The 26,014-nt window shown below is 34.8% G+C and overlaps 1 protein-coding gene across 19 annotated transcripts in view; it reads right to left on the bottom strand.

Moving 5' to 3' along the window:
- Hdac9 (histone deacetylase 9) overlaps window positions 1-26,014 on the bottom strand; it is an 863,294-nt gene that overhangs the window by 163,490 nt on the left and 673,790 nt on the right. For all 19 annotated transcript variants that reach the window (XM_048799672.1, XM_048799670.1, XM_048799674.1 and 16 more), the window contains 4 exons: window positions 12,364-12,419; window positions 12,032-12,119; window positions 6,301-6,420; window positions 5,891-5,988 (listed from right to left, as the gene is read on the bottom strand). In XM_048799672.1, coding sequence (XP_048655629.1) covers window positions 5,891-5,988; window positions 6,301-6,420; window positions 12,032-12,119; window positions 12,364-12,419 — 362 coding nt within the window. The remainder of the gene's footprint in view (window positions 1-5,890; window positions 5,989-6,300; window positions 6,421-12,031; window positions 12,120-12,363; window positions 12,420-26,014) is intronic.

Genomic DNA, 26,014 nt, shown 5'->3' with positions numbered 1-26,014 from the left:
GCCAGGCTGTCACAGGTCTGTTTACCTTGCAAGCGCGAACGGCGGCTCTGCCCTGCCCCTCCTACCACGCCCATGTACTACTGGGTCGCGGGTCTGCCCACCTTGCGGGTGCGGGTGGCGGCTCCGCTCCGCCCCCTCTCCAATTGGGGTCACGCGGTCACCACGCTGGCGAGCCGCTGGGCCTGCTCCGGGCGCTGGCGGCGGCCCCTGGACAACTTTCTTAAGTCCAATTTTTCAATCGGCATCCTGGAAACCTCAGTGAAATTGAATCATTCTGGTTCAGTTTTGCCCTGAGATAAATTTCTCTGAAGAGCTGATATAGATCCTTTGCCTTTTGAAAATCTTTATCAATGAAAAAAGTACTAACTAAAGTAGCTACAGATTATAACATGCTGACTTGGGGAGATCTTTTAAAATCAAAACTTGCTTGTATCTAAGCAATGAAGATCAATACTTTGTGATGTTTTCTTAGCTAGTCTTCAATGTTTGCCAATTATCATTTATTATCTCATCAAAACCTGAATTTAAGTACCTTGTACAGTCCTTCCTCAGTATCCAAGACTGACCATCTTAGATAATAAAATGTGTGAATGTTCAAGAGCCTTATAAAAAACTGTGTGGTGTTTGAATATAAACTATGCATATCCTCCTATTTACTTTAAATTATTCCTAGATTACCTGTAACACCTAAAACAAAGCAAATGCTATACCAATAATTCTTATATTATACCATTTAGGGAATAATTACAAGAAAAATGTATACATATACAGAATAGATGTAATTTTTTCAAGTATTTTCTATCTATAGTTGTGTGAATCCACAGATATGGAACCCACCTGTGGATATAAGGGGCATGTAACTGAACTTCTTTTTGGAAATTGAAAGGCTACATGGGGATTGTCATTCATTCGTTTACTCAATCATTTGTTCATTCAATAAAATAGGCATAATTTCAAGGAGTACTATCACCTGACTTCTGAACTGAAAATCACTGTTTACCAAAACAAAACAAAATTAAAAAGTTCTTTAAAAACCCACAAGGGTTGGGGTTGTGGCAGAGCACTTGTCTCACACATGTGAGACACTGGGTTAGATCCTCAGCACCACATAAAAATAAATAAACAAAATAAAGAAATACCCAACCATACTTTGAAAAAGAAAAGCAACCCTTCAAGATGTCTTCCTTATTAAATTTAATTAGAAGTATGACATATACTGCTTTCTCTTACCCACTATAAATGAACCATGTGAATTGTCATATATAAATGATCACTTTAACATTTGAAAGACCCTTACAGACTTAGTCTTTAGGGAAAAAAAATAACATTCTGATGCTCATCAAGGGATCATGAAGAATTTAAAACCATTGGAACAATCTTTTGAAATGACCGGGATAGAGACTGCTGAGCTGGCATCCAGTAAACACCTGTTGAGTAAAGAGAGAGCATCTGACATCTGACACTCTTACAGTCAAATGAACAGACATTCAAAGTTGTCTGTAAAGCTGACTCCTTGAGAGGTCAAAAGATGTCATGATAGGTCTTAAGATATTATGTAGCTTCTTCAGGCTTTTCTAGGTTTACTTAATACTAGAACTTTCAATACTCCTCTTTTAGTTAGCATCATCTCTCATCTCTGACTAATTGAACCAATATTATTGAATACCTCTTTTTTTTTTTTTTTTTGGCCATGCTGTGCATGAGGTATCCATGGGTTAGGGCAGGAGGCAGTGGGACACAAAGGTCTTACATTTTGATAAAATTCACTGTGCTTTGGCACTCCTGAGTATTTTAAGTCCAACAGTAGGAAAGCAGCAATGTGGCATGGCAAAAGGAGCACAGTTTTTAAATCCATAAACTGAGTTCACATCATGGCTCTTCCAATTCATGGTTCTGTGATGTATAGATAGAAAGCATTTTGGAGTTACCCATAATGCCTATGAAGTTTCCAATCTAGGACCTGGCATGTAAGACCTCAATAAATATAACCATTATTACTTTAAAATATGGTAACCTTGGAAACATATTTGATATTGTGGAATATTTTTAAAACTCTCATGAAAAATTTAAGTATACCTTTCAGTTATTTCAGGGATGAATGACAACTGCTTGGAAGAAATAAGAAGTTATCTGAAATAATATAAAAATCATCTTTAAAGCTCATAGCAAACATGAGAATATTGGCTTGCCAACAATTTTACTTTTGTCATAGAAAAAGCATGTAACAGAACCCATATATATTATATATATGTCAATTTTTGGCTAGTAAAAGAAGTAACCATCTTATATCCCACTCTAAATGTAGCTTTACAGACAATGAAGCTTCCCTTCCGAAGATACTTATCATATTCTAGAAATTATTAAAAAATAAGAAAGTAGAAAATGCATTGTTTACTCCCCACCTCCATTTCCTGCACCCACACACATGCCAGAATGAATGAGCTTCCATTTTAATACTGAGAAACAATGATTGTATTAAGAACGGATGAATGTGTTAGTTCTTCATCACTGTGACAAAGTGCCTGGGATAATCAACTTAAAAAGTGTAAAGGTTTATTTTGGCTCATGATTTCAGAGTTTTCACTCCATGATTCCTCAGCCCTGTTGCTTTTGGCCTATGATGAGGCAGAGCATCATGGCAGAATTCACTTGGTAGAAGAAACTGCCAATGTTATGGAGTCCAGAAGGAAAAAGAGAGAAAGGGGTTTGGGGTCCTAATTTCCCCAGCAAGGCACATACCCTCAACTGACTTAACCTCCTTCCACTAGACCCCACCTTCTACAGGTTTCACCATCTCCCAATATTACCATCAGCGAGGACCAAGCCATTAACACATGAACCCTTGGGGGACATTTTCAAATGACAGCAGTAGGCTTATACAATAATACTACATCAAAAATTATGGGAAATCTATCTTACAGACAGACAGATGATGATGATAGACAAAAGTGGGTAAAAGACTTTACGAAGTATGATCCATTTTCCTTCTACCAATCCCACCCTCGTGTCCTTGAGGCAATAAAGAAAGAATACTTCTTTGTAATCTTGTGACCAAACACAGGTTGAACAATACTTGATGAAATGAATGAATGACAATCCCCATTAAAACATAGGTTGAACAATACTTGATGAAGCCTTACCTGAAATCCTTCAGAAATAGTTATGTATTTTATTCTGTCTATGCACTGCTATTCTGTCTAAGCACTGCTATTCCTTAGAACAATAAATACCACTTCTATAATGATCCCTGGGAGCAAAGACAGTTCTGAATTCCAAGTGCTCACCACCATGCTTGGCAGATATGTTCAATGAATATTTTTTGAGTGAATACCTTATTTTCTTGATTCTTCCATAAACAAATTCACAGGTATTTCTGAGCATGAACATTGAATGGCAGATATGATATAATTTAAAATTAATAGGATTATTATAGCTTAAATCTGGAATAACTATGAACACACACACACACACACACACACACACAAAACCCAGCAATTCTAAATTTTTACAGTTTAGGTAAATAATGACACTTTTCTACTTAAATTCAGGTAATGGTGACCTTACTGGGGAGTTCAGAAAATTTTGCTAATATAAAGTGTCTACATTTCAGGCCCAGAGATGTGCTGTTCTTGAGGACAGCCACTTTTCAGGAAAATTTAATTTACTTACCATTTCAATTAAAAAACAGTATTGTGCACTTATATCTGTTTTCATATTATTTAGTAAAAATTGTTGTGCTCATTCACCATTCCCTTTCTAATATGAGAAGTAACAGGCATGAAATATAAACTGTCCTTCACTGTTGTGCGTACACAATACATTTTTATATGAAAGCTATGTCACAAGTAGTATTACAATACCAGGAAATCTGATCTGTATTATAGATCAATGGATATGATGTTATGTTATAGTGACACTGAGAATTAATTTATATCATTCAAGTTACCAGCTTAACTTGGGAAGCAGACAAATTCATATATCATATGTATTCAAGTCTATTCTCTGATTCCTTTGAGACATCGTGATGGTTTGGATATGAGGTGTCCCCAGAAAGCTCCTGTGTTAATATTGCAATAGTCAAAGGTATCTGATTAGGTTATGAGAACAGTAACCTAATCAGTCCATCCTCATTGGAATAGACTGACTGGGTGGTACCTCTGGGCAGGTGGGCATGACTGGAGAAGGTGGGTCACTGGGAGAATTGCCCAGAATGGTTCATCTTTGCTACAGACACTTCCCCTGTCCTCTTTGTCTCCTGACGTACATGGATGAGTCATGGTCCTCTGCCATGCCCTCTGTCATGATGTTCTGTCTCTCCTTGGGCCCAGAGCAATGTAGTCAGTACACCATGGATTAAAAATCTCTAAAACTGTGAGCCAAAATAAACTTTTCCTCTTCTAGGTTGTTCTTGTTGGGTATTTTGGTCACAGGGAAGAAAAGCTACCTTACACAAAATAATCTTGTTTGTGAAGTTCCAAATATAGGAAAAGAAAATTTATAATACTTAGACCCCTATTATTTCTTTATTATAATATTCAGATATTTTACTGCTAATTAAAGCAAAATATCTTCCTACACAACCCAAGTTTACATTATTTCAGCTATTTTAAAATAAATATTGTAGACATTGCTGTGTATATTTGTTTCCCAAATATCTATAATGTAGGTAGAATTTTCCTTTCTATTTTCAATACCAAGCCAAATATATTTAATTTAAATGCATCTTTAGAGTAACTAAATAGTTATTGTCACTTTTCCTGGATGACTTTTCTAATGAGAAGTCATCTTTAAATGAGAAAATTAAGTATGCGTGACACATAAGATGGCAGAAACCCATTAAAATTACATATATTGGAAAATTTTCCCATTATTTCCCAAAGTCTCAAATACAATATTAATGGATTTTAATTCTTGGGAATTTATAAATGGTAAATTTCGAAACTCTGAAGTTCTCATATTTCTTTTCATGCAGTTGTTTGCTTTTACTTTTAATTAAACATCTAAGCAATTAGGTATTACCGACATGCTAAAATCTCCTTCTAAAATCTTGCAAGCGAGGCTCATATTGACACATTCTGATATTTCTTCTTAAATAGACACCTTTCCAAAGACCGAACTTTAAAATTTTTAACTGCCCTTTCTTAAATTACATTTCTAAAAAAAAAAAAAAGCATGTTTAAATTGATTTTAAAAATTCTTTGCTTTCAAAGAGAGAAAAAAAGTAGCAGAATACATTATGGATACATTTCATTTACTCCATAGAAACTGAAAACAGCCAATTAATTGGTTAATGTCTTAATGTGAGAGGGAAAACATACAGAAGTCATTAACTCTACCATAAAATGAGATAGCCAGGGCCTCTGTTCCTGAGGTAAGCTGGCTCCTCAGAATGAGGAATGCCAACCTAGCTGTGTAAAACAGGGATCTGAGTCCAGTGGAGTTTGGGAAATACCTGTTCAGCACAGTTAAATAGGTAGTGAAGGACTTTTCAGAATATTTAATATGCTAATGTCTATTGTAAATCACGTCATGTGTTATAATAGGCAGAATTTTCCAGACAGAACTATTTAAAAATAAAGTCTTTGCACCCTTTCTTTGAGGGAAATGGGGAGTATATGTCTGGGCCATTGGCCAATATACCTGTATAAATACAATTAGGTCTTGATATACTTTTTTTTTCTTACACATAGTCTTACATAGCTTTTAGTGATACTTTACCTTACTTAGAAATTTATGTTTCTCTTTCACATTTGGTGTTGTTCCAATGGACATTTGTTTTTTTTTTTTAGTATTTGTCTTTTTTATTTTTCTTTTTTTTATTGGTTGTTCAAAACATTACAAAGCTCTTGACATATCAATTTGTCATTTTCAGAAAGAAAGAAGTACCAACCTGAATGCTTCAAGGTACTCAACATCTCCCATGGGGGGATCAAGGCCACCTGTCCAGGCAATATTTATATTGTAGCCTTCTCCAAGGCCTGTCCCAACCTGGGAAGAGAAAAACACCAGAGTAGGTAGAGAAGAGGGCAAAGGGAAGAAAGCAAACAGAGAGGAAAAACAAGCACATGGGACCTCTTGAAATAAACATCAAACAACGTGTCAAATCAGCCCAGCCTGGCTTGACAACCAGTGCTCTGGGTTCTGCACTTGTTCTGCACTGGATCTTAGTCCTGTGGGACAATTCAGTAATCTCATGTAATTTAAAACACCAGAAAAGGACAAGAAAATTAGGGGTAATCATGCAATGTAATTACCTGAAAGATACAAATAAAAGTGGGGCTCTAAAGAAATAAACCGAACCTCATTTGGGGCTCCACTGCCAGGGAAAAAGTTCCCTTCATCATAGCGATGGAGTGAAATGTACAGGATGCTGGGGTCAGCATAAAAGGCCTGCTGTGTACCGTTTCCATGGTGAACATCCTACAGGGAAAAGAAAACAGATGACACATACAGTCATGTCTAACTCTGTATGGAGACAACCTCTCTGATTTCTAGTTCCCTGTCTTCCTACCCCACCCTCCTTCTCATTTTCTGTCTTCTCACTGTGTCCCTCTCTTTCTTTCTTCCATTCAGCCTGTTTCCACACCACCCCCTTTACTTCCTGAACTTTCAGGCAAATTACCCTTTAATGCACTCATTTTTTAAACTGGCTTCTAAAAATCAGGAAACCACATCGAGCATGCCCTGGAGACTCCAGATGAGCAGTCATTGAAAAAGCCCAGTCCTTTGGTACAATTAGATATTTATACACCGGCCCTTTGTACTCTTTGCTTCAGTGATGGAATCTCGCATCCTGTTTTATGGAGGAATTTTATGACTTATTAACTGCCAACAGTTCATAACCCCTCAGGCTTAATTAACTGGCCTCATTGGCCCCTGAAAAAAAAGACTAATGTTTAAACTACAAACTAGTATTTTGCAGAAGGATCTATGGCTTACAGAGCATTTTCGCAATTCTTGACAGAACACTAAACATACGTGTATGCATTGATTTGCCAAGTCCCACCATTAAGGTCAAAGGCTTTGCAACCAGCTGAATAAATTGGCTTTCTTGAAGCATTCAGTTCGGTTAGCAATCCCTCAGCAGTTAGAATCACTTCAAAAGAAGTGCCAGATGCAAAAAGGACTTCATACTTCATTTTGGTAAAATTGTGACGGCAAGAGTCGAAGACACAGGGAGTATGAGCTCATTAGCTCTTAAATCATTTGGGCTGAAGCAGAAAGATGGGATGGGGCTTTGTGCAATCTTGTCTAATCTGCTTAATTTTAATATTATATCATGGCTCTCTTCCCAGCTTTCCTCCTGATCTTTTTTTTTTTCTTTTCTGTTTCCACACTACTCCCCCTTCCAAACTAAAAAAATAAAAACAAAAGCCTGTTTCATTAAAATGAATGAAACATTCTTCAGATATTTGCATATGATAATGGCTCCAAACTTGATAGTTCTTTTTTGTTGTTGTTGTTTTAATATAAACAGGTTCAGAATTAATATAAGAATGCAAAATAAAACACAGCATTTTTAAAAAAAGGGTCTTTAATGTCTTTACAGGTATTAAGAACTACAGTTAAATGCTTACTATCTTTGGAACAAAAATAAAATGGAACACTCTTAAATGTTGATAATCTATACAATAAGGTTTCAGGCAAATATTATTGCTATGTTATTAACTTATAAAGTATATAATTTCTGGTTCTGTTATAAAAGTTTTGATAATTTGCAACTACATGTTTTACATTAGTAAGAATCACACTATTTTTAAAAAATAATTCAAATAATTTTCAAGTTAGGCACTATACTAAATACGTTGCATGAATTATTTATTATTATGGTGTATGTGATATTAGCCCTAATTTTAAGAATAAGAAAAATGACAGAGAGTTTCAGTAATTTACTAAGACGATATAGAGAGTAAGCTGGAAGACTAGGTCTTGAATTCATTTCTTACTCTAAATGAAAAATTCTTAATTATCACAGTTAAATTCAGATCCATTATCTCTTTGGTCCTCTTAGCAAATTTGAAAGGTGAAGTCATTGGACATTATTTCTCATTATTGAGATTTATTTAACTTGTCTCCACTCCATCCTCTAGCCTGGAACTGCTTCACTAGACACTACCAAAGCCTCCTTTTGGTATTTTCTGAAAACCTACACTAAGCCTGTTGTCCATGCAGTAGACATACAATGATTCTTTCCACCTTTTGTATAGCATGCCTACCCCAAATTAACTAAGAAATCATAACATTAGGGAAGATATGGATCATCTCAGAAACTTATTTCAGCCAAAGACACATACATCAGGGGGAAAACGTAACTTACTGAAAATATATTAATTCCTGGATTTCTAAATATTCAAAGAAAAGGAAGAGATAGCAAAATTATTTCCTTCATGGGAACAAAAATGAAACAATTTAACCCACAACGACTTTTGTGTTTGCTACTAAATATCTAGAGAATGGACCAAAAAAACCTTAAAAAATAAGTGAAAAGATGTTTCCATTTCCTTAATACAACAATAATATTTAGGGTTGTAAATGTATATGCAATTGGCAAATCAGAAAAATATTGCTTTGATTGCTCTTGTTTCTCTAGGAACATTGAACAAATTTATTTTTAAAAGGTCAAATAAAATGATAATTTGAGATATAAAATTATTTTTTCTTGAAAAATATTTGGGTACTTATTAGTCCATACTCTTCTAAAGAAATACAATCTTGTTCACAGTATAATAAAGGTTTGAACTAACATTCTTCATTGAAATACACAGACCCATTCTACTGTTTGAGAAATCCATGATTCTGTATCATAGTCATTAAGTATTTAGAGAATAAAGTTAAATCCAAGTATGTTTTTTGTTTTGCATAACAACTTACAGTATAACTTTTAAGATGTCTTTATTTTTTCAGTTTTTCAGTTTTTATTGCTATAAAGTATTCATAAAAACCACATGCATACATATACTCAAAATAATCTGAGACCTGTTTCTTCATAACAACAAGTATATACTATATATAGACTAAGGTAGGAAAATTATTGGTGCTTCTGAAAAATTATTATATAAATGAAATAAATTGAATCATTAAAAGCCTTAAAATAAACCATGCCTCTCAGATCTGCTGGGAAATGCAAAAACTTATCTCTGGTTAAAAAAGTATACTGTAAAAATGGATTCTGCATAAGAAGTTAGAACCAATATGTTTTCAATTTTATGTCAAAATAACTTTGAATACATCACATATTCTACCAGCTAATGTTATCACTCAAAATTATTTAGTACAAGGACTTGTGACAAAGGTCTAAATGTACTTGAACAAAAAAGGAATTTCCCCAAATCTAAGTACATTTGTAGTAGCTATTCTTTCAAAAAAAAAAAAAAGAAGAAGAAAATCTAATAAGTACTATTTTCTAATTAAAAGTCACATTGCCCAAAAGCTACATGAGTCGTGCAGACAAATCTACCTCTAGGATATAGCCTGAACACAATGGCCGGTCTCGAGTGTGTTAAAAGACTGTTACACCTGCTCCCTCTCCACAGAGTGAATGTTTTTAGACTCTAAGGAGAAATGGAATGAATGACCTTCACCCACCAACTAGAATCATATCTTCCCACAATGCTCAATGCATTTGAATTTGGCTGTGACCCAAGATAGGAAGTGAATTAAGAACTCTGGTTCTGTATTTACTAGGCACATGAAAAGCCCCAGACTAGCTGTTGTACAATGGAGTAGCTCCACTTTTTGTTGGCCCTAGAATGTGTGGAGCTAGTTTACACCCACCAGCCAACGTTAATGACTCTGGATGTGCAGGAATGAGGCTTTTCCACCACTGGAGAACCTTCACCCTGTCTCCTTTGCAAACTCACAGAATAGACCTGTCAGCCAGAGAGAACGGATGTCTCAGAGCCACGTGGCACTTTAAAACTTCCTTCTCCACAGCTGGAAGAAACAGGAATTTCCTCAAAGTAGCCCTGCAGCTGCAGAATTTGGAAGACTTGAAAGTAAGAATATGGGGGCTGGTGGTGAGCTCAGAGGCAACCCTTTGGACAGAACTTCATACATTTAGAGAATTTGAAACAAAAACTTCTCGTCTGATACAGCCTATTGGGAAATCAGCATCCTTTATGATTGGATAATGGAGCAAATTCATAATCAAAGGCCAGCAAGCTCACAGGAAACTACTTGGAGCTACCAAATAAATTATTTTATAAATTGTATCAGATTATCTCCAGAAGTCTTTTATTCCTGTGTTAATGTACAAAAACAAAACTTTACATGTAAATCCTCTGAAGTACAAAATATCCATCTATCATAAGATAGGCATTTAGATTACAATCCATTGTTTTTGAATGGATATCACAAATGTGCTTTCAAAAGGGACCCTAAACATTTATTATCTTCATAGAACCATAAAATGATAACAAAAATTTTTCAGAAAGTAATCACTGAAAGACTCTTAAGAATAGGATGAATAGCTGACCAATCATCTTGCCACATAATGTGGACAAATTTAGAAAGCTTAGCAATTTTATTTATTTTTCTTTTTGCACAATCTTTGGTCTTCATCTACTATCCTCTTTTTCCATTTCTGGTCTATCTTTCTAGCATAGAATTTACAGTACCAAGAGCATACTAATTTCTTCAAATGTAATATCCTATAATTCATACAAAATTAGTCATAAATTACTTAAAATGTCCTTTTTGTATGAATATGGTATGTCTTTATTTTTGCAAAAATTTTAAGACCTTGCTGCTGTAGTATATCTAGGTCTTCAGCACATTTTTTAATGGGGAACTGTGACCTACACTAAAACGTATGCATGTTTGGAAAATGCATGGAAAGCTAGGCTTCAATATTCTTTGCACAAAACTGTACACAGGAGGGATACAATAGTGAGTGTGAAAAACATCCATTCCAACCAAGCACTAGAAATGGTTATCTATCTTCCATTCCTTTTATCTTCATTTTAACTTAACTAAGTATTTCTTCACATGGCTTTGTTTGTGCTCTCTCAACCCTTTGGTGTGCCTGTTTAACTAAATCAGAGGGCTGGAGGGTGAGGCCACGACTTCCAATAAGATTTAATTATGAGTGCAGATATGAACAAGATTTAGACTATTAAGCCTTGCACTTCAAAAAAAACCTTTAACATATTTTGCCTTTAAATCTTTTATCACCTGCAAAAATTAATTAAGTGCAGATGTAGCAGGTTCGGTTTGGATGCCAGGGTTCATTTCCTGTCTATGCCTTGTCAGACAACCTATTACACCTCCTCGTGAACTGGAGGCAAACCGAAAACGGGGCTCATAAATCACCATTCAGCCTTCTTTCGCCCTTTCCTGGATTGGTCCTTTTTTGTATGGGGCAGATCTCCAGCTCATTATTCATGAATATACTTTAGACAACATGCCAAGTGTCATCTGCATTTAAACAAACCATTTGTTAAACAAATTATAACTATTGTGTAAGAATGCATCAGGTTGAAATGCAAGACTAAGTTAATGCCTCTGACTTTTAATCATTCAGAGTTCCTGCAGGGAGTCATCTCAAACTGGCATCTGAGATCCGAGATCTTTTCAGAAAAAAATGACATGCTGACTTGTTTTAATAATACCACTGTTGCACAACAAGCGACAATGATTGCTAACCAGGGGAAGTGGCCAATTGGTTACCAAAGCAACAGCATTCTTTCCAGCACATCTGACTATTTAAAGTCTATATTCTGTAGGGAAAAGTAAATTCAGGTTCTGTTGGGTTATTTTAACTGTGGAAGTATCAATTCATTTAAGGATCATAAAAGTTGCCCTGATCTGCGCCTTCTTCTCATTAAATTGCAGTTAACACCATGAAAGTAAAACGTGAATGTTTATGGTTTCAGAACTGCAATCCTGAATTTAATGAGTTTCCACATTCAAAGGAAACACACCCTTCAGTTGTTTGCAAGTGCTAAAAGCAAGACAACCTAACAGAGAAATACAAATCCACTTCCTTTTATCTAGAGTCGCTGGAAACACAGCACTGGCCAGGAATACATACCAGATCTACAATCAATATCTTGCTTATATTTAGTTGGTCTCTCAAGTATTTGGCGGTAATTGCAACTGAATTAAAAAAGCAGAACCCCCTGTGGAATAGAGAAGAACAGAGAAATAAGAAAGCAAATCATCTAGGAAAACCATTATAAATAATGTTCAGAACATTTTTTAAAATGCTATATGATCTCTGAAGCCATAAATCTGCTTCTGGGAGTACCTCGCAAGATTTTTCAGTCCATCTGCTAACAATTAGAGGCTTCAGAAACACGCATGGGGCAGGTGACCGCCAGGAACTGTGGCGCTTGGAGATGGGCAACAGTTCCTGGTACTTACATGGCTGCAGATTCTTCAGCGTGATGGCCTGGGGGCCGCACAACAGCAAACCCATTCTGTAAGAATAAGACAGGTTTTCAGTAGCCAGATATGAGGGGCTTGCTTGGATCTCTACACCCTACAGAACATTAGGTACACACTTAAAATACTGACTCTTAGATGCTCCTGATCTTGTTTTCTTGACCCTATTACCATATTGCAGAATGGATAGAAACAATACATATGATCACACTTTCTCAGATCATGTCTCAAAAAGAAGGCTCCCACAGAGCCAGGGGAAGAACAGAAACTTGGGAGCTATACCTAGCTGGCAGACATGCATGTCAGCTATTATATCTGCATGATTCATTTTCAAGAACAACTTCTTTCATGACATCAACATCCTACAAAGGGAGAAGAAATTCACTCTTGGTGCAACTTTAGGTCAACGTTTGGAAAGACCTGAGAAGATCCAAAGTGAAAAATTTTTAGCTAGATTCCCTCAATGATTATTTCCACTTCGATGTCAGCAAAATGATAAATTTACACTCACACACTCACATAGACATAAAAGAAACCTCACAAAGGTGAAAAAGAGAACAATGGAAAGCCCATATCTCTTCCAGTCTATAAATTTAGCTTGGATGACTGCCAAGACTTGCAACTTTATTGGATTCCCTAAGTCAATTTCTAGCCCAAGTTCTGGAATTTTATAAAGAATTCCAGGGCTGAGTAGCAATCGGATCTATCCATGATCAAGGAATGCCTTAACCTACAGATTAGTTGGAATGCATCACGGGAAGCTGAAGTAACTCCAGCATGAAGGCAGGGAACTATAAATCCTTGCAAAGCCAGTGTGCTCAGAAAACTTGGTTGTCTGTTGTGAAAAATAATCATTCATCACATGGTTCACAACACCTTTCACTTAACTATGACTTAAGTAACATGCTCAAAAGAGAATATTTCTTTAATACATAATCTTTAAACTTTTGAAATAATTTTAATATACCCAAGGGATTTTTTTCCCCAAATTTTTAACTGTAAGCATGAAAGTATTGAGAAAACCATCTATGCCCTAGGTCTTTAAATATACATACAATTTTTCGTTACAGTGATTAACAATAAGTTGATTTGCTATATATTTTGGTGTGTGTATATAATGACAATCTCAGAAGCAAATTAGGAATTGCTATGCTTGAATCTGTGTCCTAAAAGTTATGCACTGGGAACTGATCCCTAGTGTAACTGTATTAAGAGGTAAATTGGTCTTGAGGGCTCTGTACTCATGTGGGAGTGCATTAGTTAGTGAAGTATTGGGTTCCTGATGAAAAGAATGAATTTGGCCAGAATTTCCTGTATCTTACGTGTGTTGCTTCTCTTTTGCCATGTTATGACTAAGTATGAAAAGACATCACAAGATGCTGATGCTGGGCTCTGAGGCTTCCTAGCCTCCAGAACAGTAAGTCAAATAAACTTCTATTGTTTATCCATTACCCTATCTGTGTTATTTTGTTATAGTAGCAGATAATGGACTAAGACATAAGATAACAAGCTGATTGGAAATCTTGTGAGGCAAGATTACAAGTTTGAGGCCAGCCTAAGAAACTAGCAAGACCTGTTTCAAAATAAAAAGGACTAGGGTGTATGTAGTGCAGAGGTACAGAATATGAGAGAGAGAGAGAGAGAGAGAGAGAGAGAGAGAGAGAGAGAGAGAGAGAGAGAGNTTAATTCAAAAAGTATTAGGGTCAGCAATATACACAATGATATCTCTGAAGCTAAGGTAATAGATGTGATTTTATTTTTCGTGATGATTTCATATATTTTCCAAATGGTTTTACAAAAATTATGTGTTATTTCAAAGAGAAAACTAAAAACCAAAGAGAAACCTGAGAGGTAGATGTTAATGGGTCATACCACAAGAGTTGTATTCACATAGATAGAAATGGATTTTTAAAGGACATTCTGGACAGAGTAAATGCCAGCATTCAAAGAAGAAAGAAGCTTAAGAAAGCATTATGTACAGGAAGTCAATCCAAGTAAAGTTCATGTTGAGAAAAAAAATATAAAAATGAAATTACATAGGTCATTAGCTGAGTTATAGAAGAAAAAATGAGAGAGGGAATTTGAACCGCACCCCCACTTTCCCTTTCAGTCATTCCTTGAACAGAAGTCCGCCTTTCACTTACAGTCTTCTGCTGTGACTGCCACCATTCTGCTAAACTACTTCTAAACTGCTTGATTTTAGGTTAAAAATTATCTCCTTCCCAATCTCAATAAACCTTTTCTTAGTCATCAGCAGCTACTCAAATCTTCTATTGTGCCCCTAGGAACATCCAATCCCCTACACCCTCCAGCTATTCTCTGCATGCACCACTTTTCCTAGAAACCTGCTAGGGCTGCCTCTCCTGCAGTCTGCTCACTGTGGTGCTTTTCTCCAAAACCTCCCAGACCAGCTTGCAGTAATAGGCAGAGATGGAGTTCTTCTGTTTCTCACTGTTGCTTTGAGATCATAAAACCCACTTCATCCACTCCCAGAACACATTATTGTAAAACAACAACAAAAGATTAAGTACTCAGGGAAAGAGAAGATAGAACACAATAAGATGACGGAGAGAGTGCTGGCTAAGGCACTGCAGGTCCCTTGTGCCCTGCTGCTCTAGAGGAGATGTTAGTCTCACCACCTGCAGTTTGGATCCCATCCTCTCCTACTCTCATTTATCCACCTTCTTTCATCCACATGTTAAATTTATATTAAAATTTCCCTCCCTATTAAATGGCCTTCACTGCGATTCAAATAGGCTCAGGCTTCTACCATTTTGGAGTATAGACAGATAGATACACACATGCATCCTAAATCTCATCAATTCCACCACTTTCCACACTTCTTTTCTTCTTTTAACAGCCACAATTCTGGTACAGATAATTTATCCTGTTTCATCTCTCCTTCTCCTAATCTCTGCCTCAATCAACCAACTACATCACTAAAGAAGCTCTTACAAGTGTGTCAATGAATCCAATAACTTTACTCTCAATCTACTAGCCCCTCATTAAATTTCAACCCTACTGGCTACTTTTTCATTTATTAAAGATTATTCCTGTGGCTTCTTGATTTCACTCTCTCTTACTTTTCTTACCTCTCTTTTTACTTCCTAATAAGTCTTCTATTCATCAGTTATTGATGTTATTCAAGGCCAAATCTTAGGCTTCTACAATTTTAGAATAGATAAATGGATGAATTCAGTGGCTACCCATTATAAGATATTCCATGGATTTATGTTTCCAGGATGAATTTTCCTCTGAGCACAGACCATCATATTAGCCCACATACTTAATATCTTCATTTGGATATCTCATGGTCATTTCAAATTCAATATATTCAAAATCAAACCTTGATCTCCAGCCTTATTTAATTTTAGCAATTGCCGCAGTCCGGCTGCAGCAAAATAACCGGGGGGTGACAAGCAACTTGTGTACATTGATACAGCAGGAGTGGGAGTCATTTATTGTAGGACAGGAGGGGTATATATACATTCCACACAGCTTATCTTAATTAACATAAACTCAATACAGCAATCAACCAATAAGGAATCTCCACACTTAATGGCTCCTTGGCTTTAGTTCACAAACCACTCCCTCTCGCAAAATGCCAGGCTCCATCTTGACTTGTTTACAGACTCTAACAAGCAATGATATCATGATTTGTCATTGGATCAGTTAGAGACCAATAAAGTTAATTGTCTTTAGTGGTTCCTTCTCCATAATCTTTCTTCATCTCATTTTCTCTCATAAACAATCCCTATAGATTTTATTACTTAAATTGATGTACTCATATATGTGCCTGTTCCTTGAATATTCTAACTTTTAAATTTCTACCTTTCTTTCCATCATTCCTTCAGTAATTATTGCTATTGATTTCAATATCCACACAGAAAATCCACTCAAGCAGATTTTCTCCTTACCTTTTATAAATTGGTTTTCTGTTTGTAGTCATACTCCTAGACACTGTCATTACCAATAAAAACTTTACCTTCATAATTTCAGTGCCAAACATACTAATCGCTCACTATCATGTCTTTCCAATGAAAACCTCAGATGCACTGGGACTTCCAACCCATTGACCTTATTTAATTTTTGCCATACACCATTCATCCCACCACCGTGTGCAATTTCTTCCTTATCTGGTTTGGACTTCGGTTCCACGATTATATTCACTAACCTTCTGTACTCTGTTACTTTGTCCCTTTCTCCCTAACATCCCCCTGGTCTATTAGTCTACTCAGGCTGCCATAACAAAATACCACAGTCTGGGTGGCTCAAACAACACAAGTTCATTTCTCCCTTTCTAGAGGCTGAAAATTCTGGGTCCATGCTTAGCAAGGTTGGACTGGTGAGGGCTCCTTACCTAGTTGAAGATAACCATCTTCTCACTGCAGTCCTTACATGGCCTTTCCTCAGAGCACTCAGAGAAAGAACACTCTTCTGTCTCCTCCACCTTACATAAGGGCACTGGACCTTATTAAGGTCCTTCTGATCTTAAGTAACCTTTATCATCTCCTTACAGGTCCTATTCCAAACAGACATACTAGGAACTAAGTGTTCAATGTCTGGATTTGAGTGAGGCACATTAATTCCTCAGCATACTTTCGGTTTGTCCCTTTCTCCCTCCAACGCCCTCCTCTGGTACCATATTGGAAGCAAAGGACAAACCTCACTAGACAATCCAAATTGCCACCATCTTGATTGTGGGCTTCCAAGTCTCCAGAACTATGAGAGAACACATTTTAAAAAAAAAAACAAAACAAATTACACAGTCTGTGGTATTTTGTTTTAGGAGCATGAATGAATGAAGATACTCAGAGACCTGCCAAATACTTCTTCTGAGAACTCATCTACATTTGTAATGATGTACCTATAAGATTAATTGTTTGATTCATTTGTTTTCATTATTGTGATGAGTATGATCACAACCTCATTCACCAAAGCATTTCTTTTTTCCTTACTATTTTATTTTCTACATTTACACAGTACCCAGCAGATAGCAGTTGTCCAGTAAAGAATGATAAAACTAAATTTGTGAATAGATTCTATGCTAAACTTTTTTCTTTTCCTGCTGTCCATTTCTCCAGTCTGGCCTTGGCCAGACTGGTTCTTTAGTCTTGCAAAGGTTCACATTTTTGCAACCCAGTTATTTGTAGGAAATCACTTATTAGACTTGAGAGTACCTTCTTTCTCAGAAATACATAAAATACTTTGCACTTTATAAATAGAAAGAGGCCTGACATCCTTTAAAATAAAGATATTATTCTTACAGAAATATCTCTCAAATCGGATTCTGATCTTTTGACAGGGAACGTGTTTAGTATTTTTCTGTACCCCTTAATGTCTGGTACAAAGATTTGTTGTATTCATACCACATCAACCAGGTTTTTCCTTGGCTGAAGCACACATATTTCTTCAATTACTATTTTTTCTTTCTTTTTTTGGTGCTGGGGATTGAACCCAGGGCCAGCTTACCACTGAGCTACATCCCTAGCCTTTCATTTTTATTTTGAGCTGGGTCTTACTAAGTTGCCAGGCTGGCTTTGAAATTACCATCCTCCTGCCTCATCCTCCCAAGTTGCATCAATTGATATCTTTCAATGAATCTTTGTAATACTTAATTTTACTCATTTTAAAGTAACAATAATGTACTACCCTTTCAAAAAATACAATTATAAGAAAATGTGCATAATGTACAATAAAAGATTTAGTGACTTGGTTTATGATTTTGTCATAAATACTAATGATAATAGGTAATGATTTTTATTTTGTATATAAAGTCTGTTCTCACAAACTTTGGAGAACATACAGTATACTTACTTATACTTCTTCCCTTTTAATTTGTGAACATTGCAGATTATAGTATAAAACCTAGAAATGCCATATTATTCAATACAATTTTGTTTCTTTTCTACTTTACCCATTGTAAATCTCTTTGATTTATATTTTATTCAAGTTTATGATGACCAAGTAATTAATATAAGTAAATGCATATTAAAGTACTTTTTATGGACTTATATGAAATTTATGGCAATATATTTTTTGTTTCAATAATCTGATTTACTCCTGTTCAGTTTTATATTTGCTCCAGTCATGAGCATGACCAATCACAGAGCTTCAAAAGTATTTTAACATTATCAACATTAACAATGTTTCAAGTACTGAATGTGCTCCCATCCCCACTTTATTGTTTAGATTAGCATATTGATGTTTCTCTTTGGTTTAAAGGGAAGAAATGATGTGTTCTTTGGTGTCACCATGTGGGGAAATACAGTAGAATATTAGATTACCCTATATAATCTATGTGACATCCAGGAAAAAATAAATCTATGATACTGCCCACATATAAGGATTTGAGGAAAAGGAATCTAATCATTTTAGATTAGCCTATTTTTATAACTGATAAAATTTACATTTTTTCTGGGAAAATTTATCCAAATGTCAAATTTGTTCTTTTATTCCTTATATACACAGTGAAAATTTCCCTAGGCAAATAAAAGGAAGACAGTAAACAAAGTACTGAAACCACTTTAAACATTCAGTTTTTGACTCCACATAAGCTGAGTTTATCCATGGTCATTATGGGTACAGAAAATTCAGAATGTGAAAATTATCTAACCATTTCACTTGTGTTCATAAGGTTGGGCAGAAGAGATGCACATCCCACGTCCATAGCCATTATGAATGATGGATGAATTTCCATGGTTCCATTACTAATTCCAACCTGAACAGTACAGGCTAGGTTTCAAAATCAAAGAAAACAAGGGTCTAATCACACTGAGAGTGACATAGTAAGAGCACATTATGTACCAGAATCAACTATAAACACAGAATCTAAAACAGAAAAGCAAAGATGACTTGTACAAACTTTAAGAAAAACAAGGGAACTAGAGCTTAAACTAACACTACCTAAAATATCCAGCCATCCCATTAGTTACTTACTAATTTTTATTTAATTACTCTGGATAAAAGGATAACAGTACAGAGAATAGAAAGCCTATTTGACCTTTATGAACTGACAACAAGAGATGAAATGATTGGTTTTCTTTTTTAGAAATATTTATTTATATGTAAAATATATATATATATATATATATAAATTATGATGATTAAATATTATATTCTTACTTAAATTTTTTAAAAATGTATCTCTCTTTTTTAGAAATAGTTATATGTAATATAAATATATATAAATTATGATGATCAAATATTATATTCTTACTTAAATTTTTTAAAACATGTCTCTCTCTTTTGGAAAGCTATAAGAACATCAGATAAACCCATCCTCTGGAATAAAATGTTTTCTTCATAACACAACTGCCTACTATCCAAAGATTAATTGAGCATATCAGAGAAGCTGATTGGGAGTTTGTTTTAAAATTTTCTCTTTTAGTGCACTGCTAATTTAGAGCTCGTTAATTTCCTCCCAATTGTAAGTATCACTAGTAAAATATTTCTAAATGTACCAAAGTATAAATGGGTAGTGAAACAAATGTAACAAAACCAAGCACAACATGGAAAAATTCTACAGCATGCATTTCCAAGTAAAGATGTGATGGTTGAATTATTACTTCCAATGCATTTGCTGAACTGGAAATTCATATGCAATGTTTTATGTGGTTGAAATATTTCACTGGAAGCCAAAATCCTAGCTATGCCAAAAAGATTCATATTGATGCATCATCAATTGCGAAGATGACTTTAAGAAACAGTCCTTATCTATATATAGGTTGAAGGATTTTTTTTTTTAAGGAAAATAGTTGGGAATATTTTAATCTACTTTGATATTAAATGTTAAATGTAGTTATCAAATATGTGCATGTACCCTTTTATTTTGGTTAAAAAAAGTGCTGGAAGCAGCCAAAACCTAAAATTTATATGATTATGCTAGCATGGCACAACTTTTGTTCCCCCAATTTGGTTGTCTTTTCCAACATCTCAATAGATTTATTTTCCATGTATACAAGTCCTTTACCTATAAGACAATAATGAAATAAAGGATGCATTTTCTCAATTAACAGGTTTTAAAAAATTATCCGTTGGAATAAACTTCTTATTCTTTATCTTAGGTAGCACAGAGGTCAAGAAGTGAGAAACATGGTAAAGACATAATGGTTTTGAAAGATTTAATTGAATAAAGATCCTAAAGTTCTCCAATTATACTAAAAGTTTGTTTTTAAAAATCAGTACTTGAAGGGATTGTGTCATCTCTTGGTCTTATTAGAGTTTTTTAGCTGTTTTTGGTGTAGAAAAGAGTGGGTAATCCCATCTGTTCACAGAATTTAAATATGCATAATGTTGCTCATTTCCTACAGTAGCCCTTCAGTTATAAGAATTCCCCACCTCTATTCAAGTAACATTGAAAAAGTCCATCAAAATTCTCTAGGGCCTGGTGGAACACCTATGACAGTTCACTTGAACTTGATTTGACTATACTTCCCCAACTGAAACAATGCAAGTTACACTGATCATAGTGGTATGAAATTCAATTCTTAACCTGAAAATTTTCAAAGGAAATTAAATGCAGTGTCCTTGTTGATATCACTAGATGTTTACATTTTGGGGTAAGATTGTACAGGAAAGTTGGATGGACAGTACCTTCCCCTCCTAGTAGCCTCTGATAATAGATTGGAGAATTTAGATTATCAGAACACAACTCAGGAGCAGAGAAGGACAAATATATTCTCTTCTTCTGTCTTAACTTCTCCCACTTCTGTTTACCTTGTAAGAGTTTGAGTGACAATTGACAATTGACTCAGATTCCACATTTCAGGAATAGCTCAGGAAGAGCTATGCTGTTGATGAGCTACTAATTAAGCAACAATATCAATTTGACCATTATGAATGTGACAGATTATCGTTTATTCAACATGTCTTATATCAGCTTCCTTCAAGGTCCCTATTGATAATAACTGTAAATTCTTGGCTTATTCCAAATACTTTCCCTTCAGCTACACTAATTTCTATGATAAAAATGGTTTCACATGATTTATATTGTGAAAACAATATGGTGAAAGTAGAATATATCTTTTCCAAGATTTAATTTCTTTGAAATAAAACCTTTCTTAGAAGTAAAAAGAAATGTATTGTCTATTAAGGGTTGTAGATAGTTGTGAATCTTTACGAGAAAGAAAGGATCACTAGTCAGTAGACATTTCCTAACAATATCTGAACTATTTCTAAAATTTTATATTTAAATTAATAAATTAAGGTGAGTTCTTTTGGGTTGTCTTTAACTGTAGTTCACTACTATGCGTAATATTTTGGAATACACAAGTTTAGCTTCTAAAACTCATTAACTTTAGCCTTAAAAAAGAACTTCTAAAAAGACAAGGTTGCCTTAGAATTAATGCTATTAATCTACAGCCTCTAAGGGAAAAAATGTTTCACAAAGAAAGATTGTCTCAATCATACTAGAATCTGGGAGGTTAAGGGAGGTAGGGAGAGTTGCCAAGAAAACAATAAGGGACATATGGGAATACCATTTTGTTTCTTTGAGGAAGCTCAAGGGAGCCAGGAAAACAGGAGCCTAACATTAGCAGTTTAACTGAATGGTGGACTCCAAAGCTTATGCCCAGCTGCCAGCCCCGCTCCCTGAAGACTCCAGAAAGAAAGCGGTTGATGACAGTCCTGGAAAAGTTTTTAGGAAGCCTGGCATCTGTGGTCCATAATGCCCAGAGCCTTGAGCCTGGCAAAGCTGTGGCTATAGATGGGTCTAAATGGATTCGTGAAAAACCAGGCTCCTGGTAGGAAGGAGATGAGGCATCCGATGCTGCTTATATTACATGTAATTTAAGTTGAGCCTTTTATGAAAATAATAACAACGGATCCACTATGAAGAAAGTTTTGTTGTGAGGGAGGAAGTCATCAGGATGTGGATCTTGGTAAGGCAATAATAACCCCCTGAAAGCAATTTGTTTAGTTTATCAATCAGTGGTTTCATTTGACACAAGGCCCAACAATTCAATTGGCTGAGTTTTTTGAAATATGACTGCTTTTTGGACCACAATGACCAAAAAAGAAAAAAAAAATCAGGTATTTTTTTTTTTTATCATGTAAACAGAGACTCAGTATGAAAAACTTCAGAAAAACAGGAATGAGGGCAAAAGTGTTCTTGCTTTCACTTTTTTTTTAAGAACCAGAAATCATTTTTTTAAAGAAAAATAATCATAGACATTTTTTTAAAGGCAGTATTACAAAATAATAGTAATGACCAAGACCTGAGCATAGATCATGCTGGGGGAGAAGGATTTATACCAATGAATAGTAAGATCTCTTTTGTCATTATACTCATATCTTTCTATAGTATATCTGTTTTCAACCAATATAGTAGTAGTAATATTTTTGATACCATATTATGCATACAAACATTTTCAATTGGACTTATAACATTTCAAAAATTTTTAAAGTAACTATTAGGTTATTTGGTTAAATAATTTTAACTTTGGCCATATTGTCATTATTCTGATTATAGAATTTCTTTTTTGCATTTAAATTCTAATTGTCCGTGACCAGGATCTAGAAGGAGAATAGCTAACAAGCAGGTTGATCAATTCAGTTACAACTATGCAGTTCAGTAAAATTTTCCACCAAAGAAACTGTGAATAATTAATATATGTAATAGCATTATTCAAAAAAAAACACAAAGTAAATTGACCAGACTTCATTTTACAGCAAATTCGTGTGTGTGTGCACGCACACACACACACACACACTGAATTTACTGCTATATAAAATTACAAAAGTGTAAAATACTTATGTTTTCTGAGTATGTATGATATGTGCAATTTGGACACTGGTATCAAAAAAAGCAAAACAATGTCTTTTGCAGAAGTTGAAACAAAAAAGCAAGACCATCTGCAATACACATAAACCAGCAGGTATCAAATTTAACACTATCAAAAGACCAAAAACAAACATAAATTATTGGAACACATTTTCCATTTGATATTATTTGTTTGTTGTATATTTTAAATAGTGAGGACAAAAACAAAGCACTAGAAAACCTTGTAAGCATGTGCCAAATTTGAGACTAGAATTTATTACAGGAAGCATTTTTGCTGATGTCAGTTATTTATTTATTTTTTTTTAAATATCATTAAGACTTTGACTAAAAGTGTAAAGTGTGTGTCAGTGACTGAGAAGAGGTCAGCAAGATTTAGAGGGGAGGCAGACACAGAATCTTAAGTAAGATACAGCAAACTTTAGTCAGTATGAGCTAAACCACAGACGAGTAATGAAATCTGGACAGTTCAAAACCAAGAATCAGATGAAGAGGCTGGATATAGGCATATCCAATTACCATGGAGCAGGCAGTTAAAACTACAAACTAGGAATTGAAATATTAGCCATCAGAAAAGCAGATGGGCAGGATAAAAACCTAGCGGGAAATGGATGTTGCAGTGGGAACATACCAGGCAGGCCAAATAGGTAACAGGTCTCCAGCAAAAAAAAAATCAGTAATAGGCAGACTTGCTTTTTACTTCACCTAAGATCTGTTAAATGTTTCCTTGTTTGTTACTTTTCAGTGGTGTAAATCAGCACAGAAGTTGACTTTCAGGTTTTTAGAAAGCATTCAGGCACCTAGTACAAGAGGAAGTAGGAGGCTGAGCGACAGCAAGCAGTTCCCCACAAGATTGACATGTAACTGCCAAGGTTTCTCCCTTCCTGTGATGTTAAAGTGGCCATTCAACAGTACCTATGCAGCCAGTATATTGGCAACATATTTGTTCTTTCCTTCATTTAAGTTGAAGAATCAAATAGAGAAACAATTTAATATGGCATTCTAATCAGTTATATTTGTCCTTTATTAGTGAGAGACATAAAATTTGCAACAGGAAAGAACTTCAGCATCCTTTCAACTATGAATTTGTTTTGAAAATACACACCTGATCAGAAGAAGGGTGTGCAAAATCTTTAATCCTGACAAAAAAAAAATAGTCAAGAATGACTTTTTAAAATCATTGAAGAAGTTTGAACACAATTTTTTAAAAACTCAAATTCCAAAGAAACAGCCCCTTTCTAGCCTTTATTATTTTTTAAACACAATGCCAAGCATATAATCAAATGTTACAAGACACAGGAAAAAGCAAAAATCATAATAATAATGTGTAAGTGGAAAATAAGGTAATACAAACAGATCACAAGTGACTCAGAATTATCAGATACTTTACCATTATTATGGGAAAGAATAGGTGTAATGGAGAGAACAAAAATTTCAAAAGAGAGATGGAAGCTGTAAAGAAGAACTAATTAGGAATCTTAGATATCGATAGTATAATGTGTGAAGTGAAAATTATTTGGATAGAATTTATAGCAGATTGGAAAGAAGACAGAAACAATGAACATAAAGATAAGTCAAGAGAAATTATCCAAACAGGGGTACAGAAAAAAAAGCAAGACTGAAGATAATGAACAGAGAATCAGTGTCCAGTGGGACAGCATGAAGTCATCAAATACACACACAACAGGACCCTCAGGAACACAGGATATAGAGAATGAGGCAGGAAAAAAAAGTGTTTGAATATTAATTAAAAGTTCTCTAATTTTTGTCAAAAATAGTAAGCCACTGGCACAGGAAGCTCAATAAACTTCTACAGAATAAATACCGAGAAATTGTATCTAATTCAAAAACCTCTAAAAAGAATAGGGAAAATATTTTAAAGATAGCAAGAAAAAAAATTAATGACATCAATGATATGAATGACAGCTGACTGCTCATCATCAAAAAAGTTTTAAAAAAGAAAAATGTAGATAAATTGGAAAGACCAAGTGTTAAATAACTGCCAATTATAGAATTCTAAACCAAATGATAATATCATTCTGAGGAAAACATTTTCTTATAAACAAAAGATGAGAGAATTTGTTGCCAATAGAACTGTAATGCAAGGAATGTGGAAGGAAATTCTTCAGACTGAAAGGAAATGATACCAGATGGAAGCTTGGATCTGCCTAAATGGATACCAAGCACCAAGAAGATTAAATATGTGGTCTAATATGAATAACATTTAGAATTTTTATTTTGTATGTATATATCTCTCTTTCTTCCCTGCTTTATCTCTCTCTCTCTCTCTCTCTCTCTCTCTCTCTTTCACACACACACACACACACACACACACACACACACACATACACACACTTTTAAACTTGTTTAAAAATTTTCAGCTAATTTAAGAGAAATTACTGGTAATTTAATATGCATATTTATTATATAAAAAGTGTAACATAGAGAAAATAACAAAAAGAGCAGTAGGAGATATACAGAATTATAAACTTCTGTAAATGTGAAAAACAGTTAAATCATACAAAGTGTTTTCTGACCCTAGAAGATTTAAATTATACATGAATTACAGAAAGCAAGATGAAAAACAAACAAATACCCAAATAGTCAGACACTAAACAACACACTTCTAACTTACTCAAATGTCAAAGAAGTCAAAGGGGAAGTTAGAAAGTATTTTGAACTTAATGAAAACTAAAACACAATATAACAACATTTATAGTACCCAAGCATAGACATTTATCAAATGACACCATATCATTGACAAAAAGGACATTCCAATCAATATAACTTATACCTTGATTAAAAAATAAATTTAATTACCTAATTCTCAAAAATCTCACTGGATTACTA

This window comes from Marmota marmota, unplaced genomic scaffold (genome assembly GCF_001458135.2).
Source record: "Marmota marmota marmota unplaced genomic scaffold, marMar, whole genome shotgun sequence".
Taxonomy (NCBI): domain Eukaryota; kingdom Metazoa; phylum Chordata; class Mammalia; order Rodentia; family Sciuridae; genus Marmota; species Marmota marmota.
Note: the sequence above shows the minus strand (reverse complement) of the source record. Positions and strands in the feature narration are given on the sequence as shown.